Raw genomic sequence first — 24,254 nt, forward strand, 5'->3', positions numbered from 1 at the left:
ATTAAGAAAAGAAGAAGATAATCGCGGCACGGTACGACACAGACGTTCGTTATACGTCCATGCGTGTCGGTATATCGTAGGTACGAGACGCTCAGAGAGATCGCTCCTCGCAGTTTAGAATCCCTTTCCTTCCTTTCTTTCCTCCGGACGCACCTTTCGGCTGTTGCCATGCCTCTGTTCTGTACCACCAAGGACCCGTTAGGCCTCCAGTCCTCCTCGAACTACTCGAGAGTGCCTGCATGGGCAGACATAACCGACGGAGGGTATTTTCCTCGAGATATTCAAGGTCTTAACGACTACACGCATCATACGATCGGTCAAAGAAAGCTCTTCGGTTCTTCAATCACAACGAGGTTGAAGTTAGTAACGTTATCGTAACGATACGGAAAAAATCACTATTTTCTTAATTTTATAATGATTTTTAAGGAACTAAGATTTCGAAATATGAGTGTGTTCTGTTTTATTACAGTTTACTCAACTTCAGACAATTCCAAAATGGCAGAATAACGGTTTTTCCTCAGCATGAATAGTTACGATACGTTACCAACCTCAATATGATCAATTAGAAGAGAGTGAAGTTAGTAACGTTGACTTGACGATTCATTTTTAGGAAAATCATTATTTTGCTGCTGTAGGATCGTCTCAAATCGACTAATCTGTTTTTAAAAAGCAAAGTGTATTCAGATTTTGGAAATTAAATTCTTTTAAAGTCGTTCTAAATTTTCAAAACAATGATTTTAGTTTCAATCTTTCGTTACATTAACGTTACTAACTTCAGTCTGGTTCAATCAGGGCGTTTGTACAACATCAATTTCCGTAGTCTCATCAGGTGTGAGACGCTCCGAAATTTCGGGGGAGGGGGGGGTCAATTTTCGAGACAAAGAAACTGATAATCAATTTATATATTCATGTTTTCAAGTTTTTTCAATTCCGAAGAAACCAATCCAGTTGATTCGGTTGAGAATTTTGACCCGAAACGAAGGCTTTCACACACTTTCTCGTACGGGACTTCCGGTTACAGTACGTTATAGGTAAAAATGGCGGACATAGAAACGTTTGAAACAATAATGATTTGGACAAACGGTAGATGAAAAATTGTTCAACGAAGCAGAGTCCGAATGTTTACCGCAGCTGTATCGATACTCATCGTTCTGCTCTTTATCCAGTCTTCTCATATTTTTTGGAGCGGCATTAAATCGCTGGGGAATTTTTGAGGTTAGGCAGACACCGGTCCGAGGATTATTCAACCCAGCGCAAGCCTGGTTGTGTATGCGCATGTATATATAGACAGTAAACACCTGCCTCAAACCGTTGACGATAATTCGAGATCTGGTTTATTGCGGCTTATTCGGAATTAGTCGGTAGGCGTTCGTCGATTAGATTACAGCCATAGAGCGGCCTGGAGCAACGGAGAAGGGAAATAATCGCGGTTGAATGAGTCAAGTAGTAAGAATCGAGTTACGTGTGCTTAATTATTGCGGCATATCGGAAACACATGGTGAAACTGGCGTCCGTCGATTTAAAACGATTAAACGCAGACTTCACAGTGAACGAAGTGATACGCTCCTAGACGTAAGAATTCGAGAGAAAATGAACAAGGAGGAAAATCTTAAATCCCGAAACGGAGGGCGAAGGTATAAATCGGCGGTGAAATAAGGCGAGGGCGATGTTTATGGCGGCTTGCCAGTAAGGCAGGCGTCCACGATTGCCGAGGAGCTGGTACTCACCTGATAATAGCTCGAGTCGGCCATCTTGGCACAATATTCACTCACTTTCTATCCGCCTTTTGTGCACAAAAAACACCAAAATCCATATTTAGGAGGGCGCACCGTTTTCGCACTCGGCCGTAACGGAGAACCGAACCCTCGACTCGACCCCGTGCGCACCTCGATTATCTCGCCGAGAACTATGTTATTGCTTAATCGTCGAACGACTATTGTTAAACGGGATGAACGACGTGCGGACAAAATGCCGACGCAACCGCATTCCTCCGCACCGAACCCTCGACTGATCGGCGAGCCAATCCAAGCGCGCATCATCACGAGGCGCACTTCTATCCCTACCGCGACTACACCATTGGCTACTTCCCCGCGCCAACATATCCGACACTACAATTTGAATTTATTTTCACGTTTCACTTATCTACCGCGTGTAATGCAACCTCTTCCACTTATTTACATGTGTAACATGTAACCTGCTAATTCTCTTCTGTTTACCATTTCTGCCACTTTGCGATGTCGAGCACCGTTCGTTCATTCAAGTATTAGTTTTGTTACGCGTAACGAGGATACTTCTTACCTTTATTTTAGTAAATACAAATAGTTATCTTACATTCTTTATTATTTTTTTTCTCAAACTTCAAAGTTTTCAACACCGAGTAATTTTATTTCGAAATTTTTAATTCTCGTTATTGCAATTTATTTTATTAATCTGGGACCAGGTATATGTATATCGTTACGGACCGCAATAGGGAAATTTCTTGTGTTTTTGTTTTTCAAGTTTAATAATTTGTATTTTACAGTATATAAGGATGGACAATCCATGAATTTTACACACGTATAGGCATACTGTGAAATTACATTTCCATGTATTCTGGATTGGGTAACGATTTACACGGTTCGATCAATAGGACTGGACTTACATACCTGTCTGGTTATAAAAGTGTGGGAACAAATAATATCGAGCTACTAGCTTATGTTAAAAATAATATAATAATGTAATTTCTCCAAAGTTGACGATAACTGAGCTTCTGCTATTTAAACTTGCGGATTGTAGTTTTATTTCGTTGAATTAATCAATGTTCAATCGATTACCTTCCGTTCCACTGTTTAAACTAATCTCACTGTTCTCTTGACTAACAATTTTCTGTACCCACAGGTTTTCGACCAGATTGTACGTCCAAGACATCTTTGACTTCAAGCAAATCCTACGCATACATTTCAAAACAGGATTCTTTTGAAGGACCATTGTGTCTCAAAACAAGTTTTTCACAATGAGACCTCCATCCAACAGTTTAGCGGTTTTAGGGTTGGTTTTTTGGATTGAATTAGCAGGCCACTTAAAAAAATACATCTGCGACAAGTACCTAACTGGTACTTGGAGAAATAAATTACCGACTCGAAGCAAAAATCTTGATCAAAATTGCGTCTTAAGGCCACGGACAGTTTCTCAGGCAGTTCGTTATGATCGCAGTTATAAAATGTCCTGTTTTGAGGCAAATACGTACGTTGTTTAGCAAATTTTTTTAAAACCCTGTATTGAGCAACGTTAAGAGACTAGCGCTTTCAACAGTTCCTCAGGTGTTCTTGTGAATAAGCTATTTGGATTTTGATAGTTATTTTTAGGATCATGACAACCGTCATAAAGCTGTTTGTATATTGCACCAATAACTTCAAACGATCGTCTCTGCGTAACTGTTCGATGCGTATTACTCTGTAACAAGCTGATTTGGGGTAGCAAAAGAATGTCTGGCATCACCAGAAACGCTTCCAGTTTGTTCTGTGAAAAGAAAAGTTAGAAATAATAATTCAGAAATCAGAAATTGAATTTTATCATCGTATGATCATCAGGGAATTACGTGTACCGTGAATTCTTTTACACTCAGTGGATCCATCCCAGGGATCAATGAGAGTGGGCCTTGTTCTCGCCCTTGCAGAATCGTGTATATTGGGCCAAGATTTAAATTTGCAACCAAAGAACTAGCTTGTTCAGACGTCAGAGTATCCAGCTGCGCATCTGCTTGCGCCTAGGGATTATCAACGTTAACAATGTTGTGACTTACGCTTTATAGTATGCAGAAAAATTGACAAGGCATCATTTCTTACCTGTAGTCTTTCCAGTCTCTGATCCATGTACTCGTACAAGGCCAAAGTAGATTGTATTTGATGCATACAGTTCAGAAGATACACAGCCATATCCACGGTTGGTAATCTCGATGCAGTTTCATTAACTTCTTGCAATAACGGATCGATCACGCAGGATACAATCTATCACAAAGAAATCGTAACGATATTAATTGGGTAAAAATCAGGTCTCATATTCCTGCTGTTGAAGCCAATACTAACTTGAAGCATGTCTTTCTCTCTCTCTTCAGCTATGCTGGCAACCGAGAGAACTTCGTTGAGGAGAGAGAGCAGCCTGGAAACCGATGGTGCTGGAACCAGATCGGTGCCTGGTGGCTCAGCGCGATCTCCCAAAGCAGCTCGAGTTTCTCTCTGAAGTCGAGTAACGAAACTACGTTCGCTTTGCTCCAAGAGATCGTTGAGGGTAGTTGTCAACATGCTGTCAGGCACGACTTGCGTTATTATCGCCTGATAAAATCTGATCAATGTTGTTACAGAATAAAAAACTGTTGCAGGAGCTTCCACCGCAAGGATATGTTCAACCCTGGATTTCAACGGGTGGCACAACCCCTCTGTTATATTACCGAGAGCTGTTTTAATCTGATCCGATACATCTGAAAGATTTGAATATGGTTGGATTACCATTAGCAGCTTGTCATGTTTCCAATTTGTATTTTCATTGGTAAATAAAATCTTGTGGTGTGGAGTACTAACCTGTTTTATCGCATGCTTTTACTAGCGTTAATATATTTTCTTTCTCTACCGGAATGGCCTGGTGTAGCCAGGCAAGCATGTCTCCAACGTACCGCTTTGGGTCATGAGCGTGCATTTCTATCGGATTGGAACTACCGCCAAATGCGTGGCCAAGTGTTAGCGCATCAATGAATGATCCAACCAAAATGGATCTCCTGGCAGTACAATACTCGTCTAATACGTATCTGAAATTGGTTTTTACTAGTTAACATTTGGACTGGATGTTCGCTTGACTGAACTATCTATATTATTGATTAATATCTTACTTGTAGAGAACAGGCCGATCCTCCAGCTTGCTCATTGCTTTGATTAATAGGGGAGCAAGCAGCTCATTCTCAATGTGTCTACACTGGCTTTGCGTCCAGCGATATAGCCTTTCCAATGCCGCTTCTTGGAGCAGTGTCATTCTCTGCATAACGTCTAGCGCCAACGTTTGGTAGCCAGATTGCATCAAGATTCGGCAGTTGCTATGTATCTCCTTAAAGAAACAGACTTTTATAAAATTTTCTGTGTCAAATAAGGCACTATAAAAATTGTTCATTTTAATAAAAAACAAAAGACACATTGTGGCTGATCAGTTGAAGAAAACATAGTTTTCTGATACTATAGTCATAGGTAAGACTGTATTAAAAGCAAAGTAATTTTTGCCTCACCTGTACACGATCAGCAACAGCAAAGAACTCGTTGGTAATGGGCGCTTCTCGGGAGGGGCCATGCAGTATAGCGAGTTCAGACGAAGTCAGTTGGAAGTTCTTGATAAATGTATTAGCGACATCTTGCTGCATTGACAATTTTTTGCTGAAATCACATTAATCGTAAAGTAAAATGTTTTTAATACAATTAAAGTGAATCATCACGTTCAACAGTGAAAGTTGAGCAGACCTTTCATTTTGTAACTTCGTAGTTTGATCGATTAGTTGGAGTGTCTGTGTTTTGGTGGTTTGCAACTGATTGGTCATAGTTTGGACAGAGGAGTTCATGGCTACGACATCGTCGTATATCCCATCCAAGGCGGATTTTACTTCTCTAAATGCCGATAAAAAGTCTTCGTTAATGTGCAAGCTCCTGCGCTCTATTTTGCTCCGCAAATTTCTTCGCGCGTTCAGTGTATTGTCAGTAAAAAAAGTTGACAATTCTTTGAGAGCTTCTAAAGTATCCTGGAAATATTCAAGACAAATGGATAAATAATATCGCATAGAGAAATTGGATGGGAAGAATTTTTCAACTGCGTGGTTAGGTTAGAAAAATTCTGTCTACCTTGTCATTTTCAAGTCGAGACTCGAGAAGCTTATCAACACGTTGTATCAAGATGGAGCTTCCCCCCGATACATTACTTGTGTTCATGTTTTTCTATTGAAATGTTCAATCACTTGCGGCAGGCTGTTCCTGCTTTCAGAAACGTCAACATTGTCATCACAGTGCTGGAAATTAAATGAATAGCCACGTGATACCCGATGACGTTTCGAGTCACGAAGTGAACGGAAGGCCAAAGACCGGTTTAGTTTCAGGACTAGCCATCCGTCGGTACAGAGAAACTTGGACTAGTCAATAAGAGCAGTTACCAACAGTCGGTAAGAGTCATGAAAGTATGGGAAAACGAATGATAATACCAGAGACTAAAAAACCTTTCGAATGTTTTAATTTGCCGCCAAGATAGCGACACCAATTGTATCGGGTATTGACGCCACCTTTATTTGAATTTAACGACTAGGATATAGGCTTAGAAATTCTAATGCTGCCATAGTTGGATTATGTTAATTAGGGTTAGGTTCCCTGTAGTAGCGTATAATTATTCAGCAAATTCTGTTTCTCATCAAAAATCCATTTGGGATAATTTTTTGAACAAAGTCCCACTGTCATTATTTTTCTTTTCCTATTTATTCTTATGTAAGGCTAAAACAGCAGGTTTTTTTATCATGAAAATAATATAAGGATTGATCGAGGTTTGCGAAATTAATTGATAACATTATATTTCTTTACATTACAAGTTGATAAAAATAGAATGAACATTACAAGCTCGGTTATACCGTAGTGCATGATTAGTAATCCGACGAAAACATTCACAAAAATATAAATTTACAAATATATAATTCAATAAATTAATCGTTATATGTACGCAGAATATGAATATGGCGTCTCCGAACCATGCAGTTGTGATAATCGATATTATACGTATTTACATTAACAATAATAATTCAAGATTGAAAATCATGTGATGATTCAACACCTTTTCCCAATACCAATTATAAGAAATAACCAATACATATATTATAAAAAAAAAACTGATGCAAGACAAAAACAAAGAACTATGGTCAAAGAAAGCAGACAATGCGACAAAAGCGAAAAATTTTACATCAGCGCGGAACCACGCCACGCGGAATCGAACCCGCAAGCGTTGTCGGAATCTGAATCGTTTTGAGGCGGGGGCGAAGTTACTTCAACATTGGTAACTGGAGGTGGCTGTTGTGTCAATCCGCGTTGCGGAGGATCGGTAACTTGGCCGTGTCCCTGGGGATGAGGATTGTTATTTCTTTGATGCGAATTGAAATCCTGGGCTCGTCTGCTTCGACGCTTCTTAATCGGTGCGTATTTTGGTGGCGGCATAACTTTGTGTTCCGTCTAAACATAAATGAGAATGACTAGATATTGTTAGTAATATTTTTTTTCCACAGTCAGATTCGACCGCGCAAGGTAAAAGAAGCAACGAAATTGAGTTTGAAAGAATTATGAAAAGCCCAAATATGTACGTGGCGAACCAATATGGCGCCGAAAATTTGATCAGCTGATAACTTTTGGCAAATTATGCAAATATAAGGCTGCTCGAATTTTTCTGTTTTGGTTACTATGGACTGGAAAATACTGTAACAGACTAAAAAAGATTGTCTGAATGACAATCGATTACGATTTTTTCTCAGACCCAACTTGTCGTCCGCGTCGTTACCTGTATATTGTCGGCGGATCCCCAACTTTTGTGAATCTTTTCGTTGGTAGCGCTGGCGTTGCTAGTCGCCACACCCAGGAATTGGCTGAAGGCTTCCGTCGTCCGTTTCACGCGGACGTTCAATGAGCCAATTCGTAGGAAACCAATATCTTTCTCTGCGCTCGACCACGTAAAAAGAATGTTTAACAGCCGCAATGGTATAAGTTATTCGTTCATCTTTCCTCATTGGTATGTATAATGTGAATGAGCGCAACAAAAAGCAAGAATAGAGCAAGCAAATGAATTTCAGAGTGACGTACAGCGTCGAAGCATTTGAAATGACAGAAAAAGTTTATGGTAAGTTTTACGGTACGGTAAGTTTACGAAAATTGGACTAATAAAACCGTACGGAGAATTTATGGAATTCACGGAAAAAACCTTTAATCCTTTGTCTTTTTCCAATTACCCTGATTGGGTTGATTCTTACCTGCATGTTTTTTCCTTGCTTTTATTTCTGAAATAGAATAAAAAATTATTTTCACCTATTAACATAGTGATTCGAGGAAAATCGTTAGGTATACAAAAGGCTGCGACACGAGAACTAAGCTCAGGCCATAGTTATGTACAAAGTTCGTGACGATGAACGTAGTCCACGAGTAACATTCAACGAACCTCTCTCTATACACAATACATATACAACCATTTGATGGGAATGATATGTATTAACGATTAAGTCAGCAATAATCGTTATATACAATAATAAATGTTCGATCGATCGTAAAAGAAAGCAAACATGTTATTAACATTTGATCAATTACCAAGATAAAATTTTTTATCAAGCCATTTAGTATCGATCTGTAAATTATAAGCAATTAGTATCACGCTCGCAGTTAATGCGTTAACACTCTTACACGAAAATGAAGAGTTAAGAAAGCTAATTTAGCACAGCCGATATCGCGTAATCACGGTACTAGATACGTGGTATTACACAGGTATAATCTTTCGTGTATAGATTACATCCTGTATTAAACATGTAATATTTGGCAATATAGATGCGGAGATTTACGTCATAGGTGACATGCCTGTTAGAGGATCAATAAAATTATATGGTAGACGAATACCATGAAAGCTGAGAATAAAGAGCAACGCTATATTGATACTGGATTGCATTTGGAAATTATAGAATCGTCAAATTTTTGCTTCCTTTTTCTAATTTTCCAATAATTGAGCGAAGGAAATTAAACAGCCTGCGATTATCGCCGTGCATTATTTAAATCCTGATATTTACACTTGAATTTTATGCCTCACAGTCGCCTCGCGTTATAAAGCAGCATATTTTGCTTCAGGCTCGAGAACTTTCTCCATCTAAGTACCTCGATTCTCGATGAAAATATTGAATTTTTATTTTCCAGAACTCCGTCTTCTACAGTCTCGCAACTGGCTTTATAACGAGAGACAACCGTAACTTTTTTTTCTGCGTTATTTCTACAGATTAGAGCCGAAAGTAATCGTAATTTCCTTTGCGAGAAGGACTCTTTTCGATCACGTAAGAATCCGTAGATTTATTTGAGGAGTTGTTACAGGGGATGTGTGAGGTTGAGTTATAAAAAAGATATGCTCATGCATTACTCTGCCGTATGAATGTGATACGGGGATAAAGTGTATAAGTAACTGATAATCATGCTTTATTAAATAAAATACGCAGTGTTTACAGCGTTTCAAAGGATATTAGGATCACCTAAGTGATATATGCATATATTAGTGCGTGGGTTACATACTACTGCCACTCCAGTGCTCGTCAATCGTATTACACAACACTGATATCAACTATATCAAACGAAGCGTTAAAACGAAACATTCATAACGTACATTTCTGCATCTAATTGCAGATTTGACACGAGTAATAAGAACGGAAAAAAAAACGGAAATCGCAACTACTCACACCGTTGCGTAATGTTATTAATTATGTACACTGTAGTCCGTAGTATTAATACTACTGGTAGCATTATACAAAGAGAAGGAAGAAATGTAAATAAGTATGATAGTCGATAAATCAGCAGCTCTATTGCGGTTTAAATATCAACTGGCTAAAACAAGTTGTAATAACATTATTTTCAATTCTTGACCGTGACTTTTTATAGCTTAAGTCAAGAGTAATAAGTGATTTAATGTTTATTTGTTCACTTTTTGAGCGTGTATACTTTTAGACAACAAGACTTGTAAATTCTTTTAGAAATCTCTTGGGTTTTTTTTTATACTGATTCAATATACTGCAGTATTACATACACTGAGAAAAATTTCATTTGTATAGTGACTAGAAAAATTCAGTAAAACAATTATCGTTAAAAAAAACTGTTTGAATATCGTTGGGATTACAAAAAACGAGGTACGCCTAATCATTTTGCACAAGCATTAAATTTTCGCAACAGTTACAAGAAAATATGGCAACAGTGATCGTAATGAGAAAGAATAGTAACGGATACTAAAATTTCCGGTAACAGCTAGAAAACTAATTTTCATTTTGTACCCAGAACTATATTTTTCGATTGTGGTAAAAAAAAATGAAAATAGTTAAGGACTGAGCGGTAACCGGAACTGAAGGTTTCTCTCAGTGTACAAGAAGAGCGCATAGAGCAGTGCATTATCGAATATGAATAAATAAATAAAAAAATCATGCCAACAAGGAAACAACGAATGAAAAATTGACATGGAAAATAATGACCGACAAGTTGTAGGAGGTGAATAAAAGTATAAGTATTTCTGTATATATACGTTACTTCAGGTACGGGAGCTACTTTAACCGGGTGCGACTCAAGCGTTTTACTACTATAGCAGAGATGCGCTTCTCATAGTCAACTTGCCTGAGCGTGGCCGCAGCAGTAATCCCTACAACAGAAGATTACTATTCCAGAAACCCAAGATACTCACCAAATACCCTCAACCTTTAACAAATATCAAATTAATCATGTAAACTTATTGTATTATAATATAGGTACGTAGATATTTTAGATTTGTTACAGAACTAGACAGCGTTGAAGGCATTATATACAGATATGGCTGCCTTTCGCCAACACCTGGCGTTCCGGATCCCATAAATACCCAGTTAATTACTAATTAAAATATTGTATAATATGAAAGTAGGCGTATAATAATTCGAAAATTGTTATTACACGCGCCCGCATCCCATCCAGAACACCACGTATACACGTATAATATATATTCAGGTATGTAATACTGATCGAAAACATCGATTGCGCCGTGCAGAGAATATAATCGTGTAAAAATAACGTTATACCTATAATAATGATAATACAGGTAGGTGTATAAGCACAGAGGTAGTATAAAAGAGAAAAATATTAACCAAGATCTCGCCAGTGCAACGGAAATTCGGTGAAGAAAGCCGGTGAGCGGTGATAGGTGCATGCGGGCATGGGGCGCCGGTTGTTAGTGCTTGATATATGTATAGTGCCAAGGTGGTGTAATTTACTGGTGCAGGGTGACGGGCTCGGTGCCGATGCATGCGGAAATACGGTGAGCGGCGATTGCCGTGTGTTAGTGACCGTAGGAGGGGGGAGGGAGGGAGTTGTTGAGTTTTCTCGCTTTCGGCGCATGAGACTCGCCCGCGGTAATTCAGATGCCCGCGACCTGCGCTTTTTTCTTATCTTTTCGCGAGGAAGCGGTCGGGCTGAAGTTCTTGCGGAGAAAACTCGGACCCGACAAGAGGGTCGGTCGCCGATTTTGGCGGTTCTTCATTTTCGCCGGTAAGGTAGCGCGCTTCATCATGTCGGCACGGGAGGGGAGGAGGGAGGCCGTTGCCGGCGCACGCATCGAGGCTGCGCGCAGCAGATTGCCGCCCTCCTCATCCTTCCCCCAGAATAGGTACTCACTGCGGAAGGTGTCCTGGCTCACCGCCGCCTCCTGCGACGCCAGGTACTGTCTCGCCTTTTTACCGCTGTAGTCACGAACGTCCTGATTCGCCCCTGAGGAAAAATGGAAATGAATTTATCCCGCTATTCGGATTGTGTTCTCGTCGTTCACATCGAGATTGCCACTGGCGAATGCGCCCTCTGGTGGAAAAAAAATTAAACTAATGCAACCAGGCTGAAAGCTGACACGGTTGACCGTATTTTTTCACGTGTGGATCGTAGAACAGGTATATTATCGATCACGTTTCATTAATGTATGAGACGTGAGTAATTTGAAATCCCGAACATTACGATTTGCCTTCATTAAAAGCAAAAACTTAGGTTACGTGGTGATAAGATGGCGCCAGCAACCAGGCTCTGACGTCATGAGAACATTTTCCAATGGACGAAAGCATACGAGAGATGTAGATAGAGTGGGTGAGACGTGATAAAGATGCGAAAAGAAATAGAGAGGGAAGATCGCTTAGTGCTCTTTATCTGTCTTCTACGCATGCGCAATAAAGCTTCTTCGGTGATTGGCTGATGATGAGTCATAGTGAAGAGAGGCCCATTAGATGAAACCAGACGTCTGTCAGTTTAAACAAAGAAAACGACCGTAGAAATTTGCGCAGATCTATGATCCAGAGATTTTATTATACCGATCACCTCGTTAAGTCCTCCGAGAAAAGAATTGCTGGGCGTAATCTTAACGCGGATAAGTTTTCGCGTTAGGATAAATTTTGCAAAGACCGATGAATATGAAAGAGAGTCTGGTGCTGCGCTAGGCGGCACTCTTTGATATTAATCGCGGGCCATTTAGGATCGGCATAAGACAGGTTCTGCAGCTGCCACGATCCATTGAGGATGTTACAATCTATTTTTGAGTCTAACGCTGGCCGTTGGAGCGGCAGGTTTTAGTATATTCGTGGCCTCCTGCCAAATGATCATTGATGTAATTAATTTATCACTTTTCCTCGGAGAAACGGGCAATCGATTTATATTCTCCATTTTCGTCAAACTATAATAATGGCTGTGCGCCGAATGACGAGACATTTTAGTAAATGGTGATTTCTGTAATAATATCTATATCTAATATACAAGAAATGTATAAGACTGCACTAATTTTGGAAATAATATTGATACAGAGCATAATGTAAGTGCCAGAATTCTAAAGACTGAAACGCACGAGCGGTTTTCAACCTCTGTGTGTACATTGAATTGGAAAACATGTCATGTTTCAAAGCATTCTAATGCCCGTTTCAAACCGTTTCGTTTTGTAGAATGCATTATATCCTGATATCGCATTAGAAACTAGGACAGCCAGCATAACGAAGTATATCAATATCTTGTCGGATCGGAAAACGGAAGTGAACAGTGAGAAAAACGTTTCAAGAGCCGTAAGAAAAAGTCCTTTTACAAGAGTAATCTGTGGGTTAGAGTTCTCAAGAGAAACGACGAGCAAACAATATTTGCTGACAAACGCGGCCTGAAGGCAGTGAGGATTTTATCAGGTTACGGGACATCGACGTTGTAGCGCGGCGCTAGGAGTGCCTCGTCAAATTGATTATCCGTCGACGAAAGGCAAACAGGGTAGACGAGAGAGGTGCAGAGGTGGGAAGTTTGGTGGCGGAGGCGAGGCCCAAAGGCCGACAATCAAAGTCGGGTCTAATGGGTATCGAATAGGTGGACTCGGATATTGGCCGGCGATAAGAAGAGGACGCGTAATCTGTAGCAAACAGTCGGCGAAGCTTTGAGCCAAGCCGGCAGGGCGAAGAGGGGTTCACTCTGTTTGCGCTGGGGCCAAGCCGACCTGTCAATCACTGCAGCAGCTCGCCCTTTGTCCGAGTGATTTTCAACCCGAATCAGTGCAGCAGCTCGCAGCGGTGACTTGAGTCACTTCAACACAGACCGTTGGGATTTTCACCGTTTACACGACGGCGACAACCATCGAACAATAACCATCGAACCCAACGTTTCAAACGATAGCGACGATATACTCACCGTACACTTGGACCAGAAGATTAAAGATGTTCTCGTGGTCGAACTGCATCGCTATGTGCAGCGGCGTGTATCCCTGAAAAGGAAAACATCGTCAGAACTTGGTGTAAAGAATTCACACCGTGGCGGTTCAGATTACAATTGACATCACGCTCGGTGTAATCTGAATTCAAAATAGTTAGACCAAGGTCCGACGGACAAGTTAGACACATATGTGTACGAAACGCACTCTCTGAATAACCAACCTTCCATGGCCGACGCCAACCGGCGTCGGTTCGTAACGAGACGCGTAATGTGAAGAAATGTAAAAGCCTTTTATTCATCAATAAATATTATTCATTTTAATATGAACGCATGTGGGATTTTATTTCGGCCAGACGGACGAGGAGCCTAAAGCTTAAAAGATACCACATATTTTTCATTGACTGATTGATTAAAAGTTTATTACGATCTGAATAAAAAAACACCATCGGGTAAAATATTAGTATACTGTTAGAGGAAATCTCTTCAGCTTCATGCTCATCCTCATTTTCTCTACATGTAACGAGAGTTCTTTTGGAAAGGATCTGCTTGACTATTGCAACTCGTCTAGTTTATAAGCGTAGCCAACTTAATAGGTGAAAGGTTATGGTTAACTATCACCAGTCAATCGGTCGATTCTAGGGAATTTTTTCTCGGCATCGAAGCTTTGCGTCAAGCTGCAAACACGGATGTCATCCAATGAAAATTAAGCACGTTGAATCGCGTGCGCTACGATCATGTTCTTTCAAGAAGAACTCTCGATATAAAACCCAACGTCTTCTGTCTGTCTGTCCGTATGTATTTTCGATTATAACTCCAGAATTAATGAACCGATTTTGATTATTTTTCTTTCTGTGGACAGCTACGATATCAGGTTTTAGGCTCTACTTCGTTACAATCAGATCAACGGTTTTTTTGTAACTCAATTCGAAAGGGGATCACACACTCATGCAAACCCTGACTAAACTCTTACAGATAAAGGAACGTCACGTTGAAGAGTTTACAAGGTTTCGATGAGCTCTACAAAAAAGTTCGCAAAACTAGACGGCTAGGTTTAATAGTTTTGCCACACGAAGTATTTGAAAATATTTGCGTATCGAAAACATCTTTGACACTAGTAATTGTCGCGAAAAAAACAAAAAAACAAAGCGAAATTGGTATTCAAATCGCGTTCTGAACGTATCAACCATTCAAAGGTACCGATAGTTCATTTCACGCACTCCGATATACTCGTATATCCGGATGTGATATGCGGGTGTACGTGACGTAGGTGAATGGAAAGTGAACGTATAATGCCGGAGTGAGAATTTTCAGCCTATACACGATACGCAACAAGGAACGAATGTACAGAAACATTTCTCGTACTACTTTCGTCTCTAATTCCTGGCAATTCCAAGTCTTGTGCCTCGGGGATATTAAGATCACGATATACTGCAAGACGACCGCGTTGCATACCTGCAATAAATGTATTACACATATTGCCGCACACATGCAGAGACAATAACGGCGAGTATCATTAATCCCTAATTATACAACAAATTTCGCAGCAGCACAGACCGTGCGAAACTTTGCATTTCCTCCGGATATATAATAATATCCCGTAAGGTGGGTATGTGGGTAGAAAATTACACAGAAACTCAATTAGAACAGGAAATTGCGTCTGCCAATCCTATCGGCTTTCCATTTTCTTACGCCAAATCCAGTAATCATACCCTAATAAACTTCGCTAATTTTGCACAGTTTTGCTCAAGTATAACCGTACTATAATTAATTCGGTATTTTAATGTTTCAAGAGGCTGGAGTTCTGCGAAATATCTGTCCATTTCCTATCTCTCTCTTTCTCGATCCCAATCGCATCTCTTTCAAAGCCACCGAACGACAATACGGGAAAATTGATATCCTGTCACGCGGATACGATAAAGGTGGGAAAAGATGGAATCGCATTAAGTGTCGTGCGAGTACGAGCAGCTATTGGTAACGATATTATCGGTGGAAGGAAGGAAGGAAGACAGGTGATTTTCTTCGGTATAGGTTACCGGTCGCAGAGTAGCAGCTGCAGTCTTCCGCGTCTCGTTTGACGGGCGTCGTTCGGCGTCGCGACGCTTGTACAAGTCGGTCCGAGAATCGATCGAGTTCAGAAATCGATTCGAAAATTTTCGGATCCTCTGTAAGAGATCCGCGCGTTTAGAAATGTCGCGATGATATTCCGGCCGCGTACAAAGCTCGCGAAATTAAGACAAGCCGCGCTGCTTGGTGCGTAACGCGTAAACCGCAGAGAGACGGGACCGAGATGCGTAGAATGTAGGTAATCCGGTAGGTGAGTTGCGGTTTTGTTCGGTACGCGACTCCGAATTCGTCTGCGGTTTATACCGCCGGTCCCAGGCCGATGTCCTCGGGGTTCAGGGCTACAAATTTTACCCACCAAAGAGATTTTCGACACCGAGACACCCGCGCACAGGAGTGCCGTGGCCTTCAGGTTTTAGGGTATTTTGGGTTTGGATATTTTTACTTTTCCCGAAATGGATGGGGGTCAATATTTGGATAAAAAAATTTAAGGGCTATAATATCGAATTTTTAAAAAAACTAAAGCTTAATTTATAGAATTTAAAAATGCTGAAACAGAAATATGAAGAAGTAAAAAGAATAGAAAGATCAGAGTGCCGAACTGTAGAGTCGTTGGAATTAGATTTTAGACAAGATAGATTCTCGATTATGACGTTCCACGTTCGGACCTCTTCATATTTTGACATACTGTATTCTTCGACTTTCCATATTTATAATTTTCTGTACTTGGACTTTCCACATTTTTAAATTTTATGAATAAGATTTTCCCGTCGCTTATATTTTCTACATTTTAATAACTCTACGAATTAAATGTTCACGTTTATGAAAATTCGACATTCTGGTCATTCTGTAAATCGACAATTCTAGTTTTTTTGTTTATCCCTACTCGACGAAATTGAGTATGAATGGGGCTCACATTCTAAATAGAAAGATAGAAATGATGAAACAGATAAAAAAAAAAACGTTTCATAAAGTTCCTGCGACGTTAATTGCGAAACAATTTGAGAAAATGTTTTATAATTAGAATGTTTGAGATGATCAATGTCCTATTCCAGAATGTTTTCAGGCTCATTTAGTAGGCAGCATAATTTTCACCTAATTTTTTTGTTGGATTTATAAATTGAGAATAATTGTATCTTTGGTATGAATTTATGGAATGAGAGTTGAGCACTAATCAGCTCAACGATAATATTGTACCTACGAATGTGATGGATGAAAAATGAACCCTGATTTTTTTTTCGTTTTCTCACTTATACACAAACTGCGCACATCATTTTTAGCAAACAAAATTCGATATCGGGCTACCAACTGATCGGTGAAGTGCAACAGCAGGAGAAGGTCCAGAAAGGAAGGAAAAGTTGAGGGTATCGGATTTAGCGAGAGTGGACGCGGTTAGCCGCAGACGCGAATGTATCGTCATTATTGGTTTACGCTATACAGGCTCATCGCATTAGAATGTAGTCGCTGGGAAAATAAAAACCTCGGAATCGAATTTTACATTCCCAAGTTTATGATCGACGGATTCGTCACGGGCCGTGAAGCATGAAACGTTTACCGTGTGTTTCTTGTAATTGCGGGAGGATGGAAATTGTTTGTAAGTCGGATAATTCGACGGATTGAATTTCAAACGGGAATGATGATGCAGTTGCAAAACTCACGGTTACTTGAAATATTTGATGCTGAAAATAAGAGATCTCCTTCAGAAGCGGCTGCTGCACTGTTAATTGAAACAAAACTCAATCACATAATAACTAGGCTGCATTGAGAAAAATTTCATTTGTTACGGTAACTAGAAAAATTGAGTAAAACAGGTATCGTTAAAAAAACTGCTTGAATATTGTTTGAATTACGAAAACCGAGGTACGCGTAAACATTTTGCGCTATCGTCGATCCTTTTTTGGTTATTGCAACGCAAAATCAGTTTCTGAGGTTTACTCTACTTTTTTAGTTAAACAAGGCTTAAATTCAACGTCAATTTATCGTTGCACAAGCATTAAATTTTCACAACAGTTGCAAGAAAATATAGCAACATTGATCGTAATGAGAAAGAATGGCAACGGATACTAGAATTTCCGGCAACAGCTAGAAAACTAATTTTCATTTTCTACCCAGAACTATATTTTTCGATTGTGGTGAAAAAATGAAAATAGTTAATTAAGAACTGAGCGGTAACCGGAATTAAAAATTTCTCTCAGTGTATCTGATTCGAAAGGGGCGTAAAACGAAGAATCGTTTGGTAAAAAAAAAAAAAAAAAGAAAGTGGGAAATAAAATTGAAGTTGCAGTCGCATAAGTAACGGTAATTTTTTACGTCCATTTCTTTTTTTTTTTTTTTATACCAATGCAACTGCGGAAGGGTCCCGGTTTCGAAAGTATAAGACACTTACAGGGGTTTTTCAAAGCCGTGAAATTTAGTCAATTTTAAAGTCAACGAGTATCTATATATATATATATATATATGTATATATATAACATCGGGCCTCGTTGCGCTATGGGGTATAATAATAAGACCGTCATCCCGGCGTTGTCGGGGGGTGGGGATGGGGTGAAAAAGGGGTGCACACGCGTATCCTTTTCCGAGTCCAATACCGGCGACACGTGCGCCTGCGACAAGTGGCAAGTGGAAACACCCCCGGGGGTTGGCGAGCGAGAGTCGAACGCGTATAGGGCCACCCCACCCCCACCCCCACCCCCACCCCCACCCTCGCGGGGTTTCATATATCTTTTTATACTTTTGACAATATTTTAAAGTATAGCATTGTCTGCGTTCTAAAGTAGGGGGTAAAAGGGGAGGTGGAGGAGGGGGGAGGGAATATTCTCGCGCGAATCTGGTGCAGCAGCAGCAGCAGCAGCAGCAGCAGTAGCAACGGGGCAAGTGGCACGGGGGTGCGAAAATAGGACAGCTGCCGACCGGCCACCAATATCTCGACGGGCGTATATCACAGCCACGGCAGCGCAGCGGCACCCTGCGCGGTTCTCTTTCACACAGCTTTTTCTACCTCGCTCTTATGTTATATACAGTAACGTATATAGGTATAGGTTATACGTACGCGCGGCCACGACGCGGCTTTCTGGATTTTTCAATTTTAATATATTTCTCTATAATATCTTCCAGGTTTTACGAGCCGCTAAATCATCCCGTCTCTTTCGCGTTTCTATTACCTATATCTGTGTAACCTCGCCCCCCTTTAGGTATAAAACCTACCGACTTTTACTCCACGTCCTCACTTTCGCTTGTTAAATGAAACCCCTTTCATCTACGACACACATGGGGAAAATTGTTACGGTAAGGTTTGTGGATCTGATTGACAAACGTTGTATGCTCACGGAAATTATTGAATATTAATAAATAAATACATACTTGGATGAGGAAATTACGCAGGTATAAATGCGATGTTGCATTTTGTAAATTGATAATCTATTTCTAGTATTTGAGTATTTTTTGAGGCGATCCTGTAAGGATTATTGTGGTTAAACTGGTGACGGGGTGGGGGTGAAAGACTAGAATGCCGGATTGATAGAAGGATCGAAATACCGAATTTTCAAATACGTGAAAGTTTGATTCGTAGAGTTATTAAGATGTAGAAAATTCAAGTGTGATAAATTCAAAATATAGAATGGTAATATCTAGAATCTGTAAACAATTTTATATTACAGAGACGAATTCTGACGATTCTATATTTTGGCATTCTACATTTTTAAATTCTATAAATTAAGTTTTCGCTTCTTAAGAAATTGTCTTAATTATTAAGAAGAGATTATTTCGATAAAATTCCGTCCAGTCATCGCTTTTGGTTCTATCATTTTTCTTTTAACCGAACAGTTCGACGAATCTCACCATTTCATTTATCAGTAGAAAAATGACTTGCGGCTTCGAAAGAAAAAAAAAGCAGCTGAATTTTGTCGAAACATTTTCTCGTTATCTTTATTCTACTTATTATTATTTCTAGCTTGTTCATATTTTTCCGGCATCCTCGCGATTACGAATTTTGTCAGAAATTTTCAAACAACGCGAACGAAGCGTGCGCAGCTCGAAGAAGTTTCCCCGTTCTTTGATATCCTCATCTCTTTTTCTCGAGAAAGTCGAGCCGAGTCGCTGCGTATGGTGCAAGTGCATAAAATACTGGCACCGTATATTTTACGCGAGCGCCACACGAGCGCCTTGTCGGATCTCGTTGTTTTTGTCGCGATTACAAAGAGTTGCCGATGAGCGATAAGTGCAGCCTCGCTGAAGGAATGAAAGAAAGACGCGAAGGCAATCGACGTTCGTCTCGAAGATCGGAGATCGACGACCGTATAAAGGATACCGGGATCCCCGGAGAGGGTGGATAAAATAAGGGCAAAGAAGATCATCCGCAACGAATTTGTCATCCTTAGAAATAGCGATTTATTCGCGACAATAGAACCTACGATTCTTGCGGAACAACTTAAGCGGGTTCATTAATGGCTGAATACGGTTCGAAACAAATGGCAGATTCAATTATCGTGAAAAGATGTCCCTCCAGATCGAAAGGGAACTGTATCGAGTGATTACATCGAGTGAAATCAGTACGATTACAAAGTCACTGTGAGAATTTAAAAAGTCAGTTTTTACAAAGCTTATTTTGGAAGTTCTTAAATTTTTAAAGTATACCGTTTGTAAATTATTACGCAGGACGAGTTTGATCTTCGACTCCTGAGGGTTAATCGGTTGAAATTGTCTCAAATTTAAAAAATAGGTACAAACTATTCTCACTATCAAATAATACTGCTGTAAAATATATCTTTTTTATTCTCACTTCTTCGACTAATCTTCGACTGGGCACTTTTTTCCCCAGTTAAGGCTTGTCGAATATTTCCAAAAAATTCAGGCAATCGGTATCAGGTGTCTAATCGATGTTCCAATAGTTCGCATTGCGAAATTCTTCACCAGTTAATTAGTAGAAATCGTTGGGAAAAACTCTATGCTGTCCAGAGGAGGATTAATTCCGCGGATGATATTACGACGAGAAAAATACACGTGGCAAGGTTTACGAGTACGTCGAGTTGAAGCGGCCGGCTAGGCCGGAGGGATAAATAATGCCGGACTCTAGCCGCATGCACGAGGTTCTCTTATCACCGCCGAGAGATCAGAGATCTGCGCGCCAGAGCGGCCATTATCAAAAGGCCTTTCCTTCCCTCTGGACGTTTTCCCTGTGTGCGTTATTTACTTTTGTACGTTTTTTCTTTTATTTTTTCTTTCTCTCTTTCATCTTCATGGTTTTTTTCCCTCTCGTCGTCCGGTTTTCTTTTCGGATTCCGGTATATTCCATGGTTTGTAGCGCGCCAGCTGACCATCGTTGAGATACCACAAAACGCGTTGCAATAAAGACGTGTTTCACAAGGCTTAAAAATTCCGCGCCTTCTGGCTTCGGGCGTACGCGGTGAATTAATTTTACACCGATTCGTATTTACTGTCACGTATATCGCGTTATTATTATCGAGAATCGGCAGGTGTGGAGGTAGATTTGATTCAAATCTCTGAATTGACACGATTCTTTATAAAATAAAAGTTGATTCTTCTTTTTCTTTTCGTCAGTGCTCGTTTGAAGTACAATTTTACACGTTTTACGATAACAACCGTCGTCTTGCGAATTTATTCCGATGCCTTTCAAAGCGAGCGAAAACTCTCTAAATCGTTAACCAGCTGTGACTGTCGATTACATTTATTAGGAATTATTATATATGTATGGCAGATGTATATTTGAAGAGGAGAATCGTAGAAAAACCACTCAAAGCCTTTGCCAATTCTCCTCTTCATTTAATTGTGGCTCCCTAAGCGAAGTTCTTTATTTATTATGGTAAAATTCAACCTATTCAACCACTCGATTCACAATCAAAATCCTACTTTGAGCAAGTTTTAGACGCTTCAATGGGTTAAGAAATTATATACATAGATGAAAGAATCTTTGTAACAATGTATGCACGGTCGTAAACTTCGATTATTATACGTCGTGGAAATATCCTGAAACGTCAAGAAGCTTCACATGTACGCGTTTTGAGTAAAGAAAACTTTCCTAACTCGAGACAAAATCCAAGGGGTGTTTCGCTCAAACGATTATCGCGTCAATATCATTGGAAATAATTTGTTATATCAAAAATGGAAAAAAAAAAAAATAATAAAAAATCTGCACAAGTAATCATCGGTTATAGTAACGAAATTTAAAAAAAATCGTGACAAATCATCTGGTCGAGGTAATTTCTCGTCATCACTATATAAAATTTGAGTAATCATAAAACATGTAATCACGGTGTAAATTTTTGCTCAAGCTTTTTCACCCCTTCGCAAAAGCTCCGAAAAAGTGAGAGTCCAAGATCGTCGGAAGTTGGAGTAAGACAGGAAAGACGTCGAGGTGTGACGGAAGAATCTCACAGGTGTGAAAATGTGTGTAAGAATAATGATTGGTGGCTGAGGTAGGGAAGAGGGGGGGTGTTTCATCCGTCGGAGTTGGCACCGAGGTGACGACAGCCCGACTCGGATTACCTACAACGGGAAACAGACGAGGCGGCGGGGCTGCTCGTCTCTCGATTCGAATTAGCCGGAGAGCGAAGACAGGAGGAAGACAAACGCCGAGTCGGACAAGGGCGGCAAAAGCGAGCCGGAGAATTTCCTCGGGCCCCGAAGCTCCGGGCTCCGGGCTTCGGGCTTCGGCAGATGCCCTGTTTGTCGCGCGCCGCTAACGAGCCGAGCCTTATATAAGTCCTATAAAGAGTAAAGCCGGGGACCACACACGTCTGATCCTATCAGCCGGCCGCCGCCCCCCAGACTCTCGGGACGACGACGTCGCGACGCCCCCGAGAATCGTGCACCGCGTGCCCTGCGTGGTAACCGTGGTGAACCGACGGTAGGATTTCAATCGGGGAATTAACGTCTCGATGCGTTTTCGACTTCCCGTTTTCCTCATTTTCGTAGAAAAGAAAAAAAAACGAAAAAAAAAAAACCAGTTATTGTAGGCAATCACGCCGAGAATTGAAAGTTTAGTTTTCACCGGATTTCCGCGTTTTTAAGCTTGGACAATCGCCTCCGATCATTTTCAGATGTGCTGTCAAATTTTTTGTCCCACGATGTCTCGAGAAACGAGTTACAGGATTTCAATGATTTTGGTCTACTGGTTTTTACAAACTTCGAACTGATTAGATTTTCGCTTTGATCGGTTCGGTACATTTTCAATTATTTCGATACGAAAGTTTCAAAAAATCAAATGAAAATTATGGTATCTTGAGAATGGATAAATAGATTTGAATGAAAATTGATACCGTGAGGTTTTTTGGGGAATCTAAGGTCCAATTTGCAAAATTTAAATTTGGCGTATTCAATAAGTTGCAAAAAAAAAAAAATACTAAAAAAATTTAGATAAAATGAAAATTAGTACTCGTCTGTTTGTTGGTGGGCTGATCGCAAATCTAAAGTCAGATTGCGAAATCCAATATAGCAATTCAATATGGTGGAGAAAAGTCTAAAAATATTCCGATTTTGGTAGAAATTGGTAGGTGGAGGTTTTTTTGGGGTCACGGATAACGATTCCAAGGCCAGACTTCCAAAATTTGCATTACTAGATCGATTATAGTGGTTAAAAATAAGAAAATCGTCATATTTTAATTATCGTACAACACCATTTAAATTCCAACGATTTTGAATAATCATCGATAATGTTTTCGAAGAATCGATACTATGTTTCATAAAAAATAATACTATTTGATTCAAACTTGTGTTTGACAGACTTACCCCATTCTGCAACAAGATCATCAATTGATTCGATATTCGTGGACGATGAGCGGGAGATTGGAGCGACGGATGAAACATAAAAAAAAAAAAAAAAACACAGAAATCAGGTAAATTGTAATATGTATACATGTATACTAGGACGGTCCGGATGAAGGCCTTTTTTTTAAATTCCCTCTTATCCGAGATTCCTGTACTTTTTCACTAAAAAATAGCACACGCGAAAAGGCTGGGCTGAAAAATTTTTTTTACCAGTGCCTCGAAGACGTTGAAATTTCGAAAAAAGACTATTTTCGGGAATTTCAAAATTGAGATATCCTTAAATCCTTCGATGGTTATTGTTTTGTATTACGAAACAAAAGTTTCTGTCAAACCTGACATGCGTGAGATTCTTTTTAGTGTGAAAAAATCTATGCTAAATTTCGTAAAGACTAATTTTTTCAACAATTAAATATTAAAATATTTCACTGCTTTTTACTTTTTTCGCCAAGCGTGAGCTACTTTTTAGTAAAAAAGTACAAAAAATCTCGAAGAAGCGCGAAATCTAAAACAAAGGCCGTCTTATGAACAGCCCTGATATATATCTACGTATAATAAACAATAAAAAAAACGTCAAAAATTAGAGAAAGAAATAAACAACGAAACAAATTCCAATCGAAGCTCACCGTGGTCTCGTTGACACTCTTGATGTAGTCCTTGTAGGTACCGGCGATGAGTTTAACGATGTCCTCGTTCCCGTGTTTCGCACCCCAGTGCAACGCAGTCTGTAACAATAATAGAACTCCGATGAAACGTCGTCGTATCACCGAATCGTGGTGTGAACGAAGAAAATTCGCGCGGTGGTTTCGTCGCAAGGGACGGAATGCGGTGACTCGAGTCTGTTTCTGCAGCGTCCCGACGCCTCCGACGCCTCCGTCATCGCCGAGGTAGAACATAAACGACGCCTGCGGTGTAACCGCACGGTAAAGACACGCCTTGAGCAGCTGTAGCGTATTTTCAGAAACACGCACG

At 40.1% G+C, this 24,254-nt stretch overlaps 3 protein-coding genes and 1 long non-coding RNA gene across 10 annotated transcripts in view; 1 reads left to right on the top strand and 3 right to left on the bottom strand.

Moving 5' to 3' along the window:
* LOC124176515 (serine/threonine-protein kinase N) overlaps positions 1-2,018 on the bottom strand; it is a 40,081-nt gene extending 38,063 nt beyond the window's left edge. For all 3 annotated transcript variants that reach the window (XM_046557908.1, XM_046557907.1, XM_046557906.1), the window contains exon 1: positions 1,728-2,018. In XM_046557908.1, coding sequence (XP_046413864.1) covers positions 1,728-1,751 — 24 coding nt within the window. In that variant the 5' untranslated portion in view covers positions 1,752-2,018. The remainder of the gene's footprint in view (positions 1-1,727) is intronic.
* LOC124176523 lies at positions 1,321-4,494 on the top strand. The gene is made up of 3 exons (XR_006869402.1): positions 1,321-1,446; positions 4,094-4,266; positions 4,358-4,494. It is a non-coding gene; the product is annotated as an uncharacterized LOC124176523 (long non-coding RNA).
* Positions 2,491-6,059, bottom strand: LOC124176519 (conserved oligomeric Golgi complex subunit 6). The gene is made up of 9 exons (XM_046557917.1): positions 5,853-6,059; positions 5,478-5,752; positions 5,249-5,393; positions 4,862-5,073; positions 4,557-4,780; positions 4,065-4,456; positions 3,825-3,986; positions 3,584-3,745; positions 2,491-3,498 (listed from the first exon to the last, which is right to left on the bottom strand). Exons 1-9 carry the CDS (start codon positions 5,937-5,939, stop codon positions 3,268-3,270), a joined length of 1,890 nt encoding a protein of 629 aa, XP_046413873.1. The 5' UTR covers positions 5,940-6,059; the 3' UTR covers positions 2,491-3,267.
* A 489-nt stretch (positions 6,060-6,548) lies between these two features.
* Positions 6,549-24,254, bottom strand: part of LOC124176520 (ankyrin repeat domain-containing protein SOWAHB) — a 143,070-nt gene continuing 125,364 nt past the window's right edge. For 3 of the 5 annotated variants that reach the window (XM_046557920.1, XM_046557919.1, XM_046557918.1), the window contains 7 exons: positions 23,909-24,007; positions 23,247-23,252; positions 13,422-13,494; positions 11,403-11,495; positions 8,003-8,029; positions 7,537-7,691; positions 6,549-7,214 (listed from right to left, as the gene is read on the bottom strand). In XM_046557920.1, coding sequence (XP_046413876.1) covers positions 6,945-7,214; positions 7,537-7,691; positions 8,003-8,029; positions 11,403-11,495; positions 13,422-13,494; positions 23,247-23,252; positions 23,909-24,007 — 723 coding nt within the window. In that variant the 3' untranslated portion in view covers positions 6,549-6,944. Of the gene's footprint in view, positions 7,215-7,536; positions 7,692-8,002; positions 8,030-10,376; positions 10,402-11,402; positions 11,496-13,421; positions 13,495-23,246; positions 23,253-23,908; positions 24,008-24,254 lie in introns of all 5 variants that reach the window. The other 2 variants (XR_006869400.1, XR_006869401.1) reach the window with 2 other exon arrangements.

This window comes from Neodiprion fabricii, chromosome 2, assembly GCF_021155785.1.
Source record: "Neodiprion fabricii isolate iyNeoFabr1 chromosome 2, iyNeoFabr1.1, whole genome shotgun sequence".
In the NCBI taxonomy this organism is placed as follows: Eukaryota; Metazoa; Arthropoda; class Insecta; order Hymenoptera; family Diprionidae; genus Neodiprion; species Neodiprion fabricii.

Bases quoted from the DNA above. Each gene is read 5' to 3' on its own strand.
- LOC124176519 (XM_046557917.1), bottom strand. From the start codon at position 5,939: ATGAACACAAGTAATGTATCGGGGGGAAGCTCCATCTTGATACAACGT. The intron at 4,781-4,861 runs GTAAGATATTAA...AACCAATTTCAG, and splicing joins GATCGGCCTGTTCTCTACAA to ATACGTATTAGACGAGTATT. The intron at 3,987-4,064 runs GTTAGTATTGGC...TCTTTGTGATAG, and splicing joins GAGAGAAAGACATGCTTCAA to ATTGTATCCTGCGTGATCGA.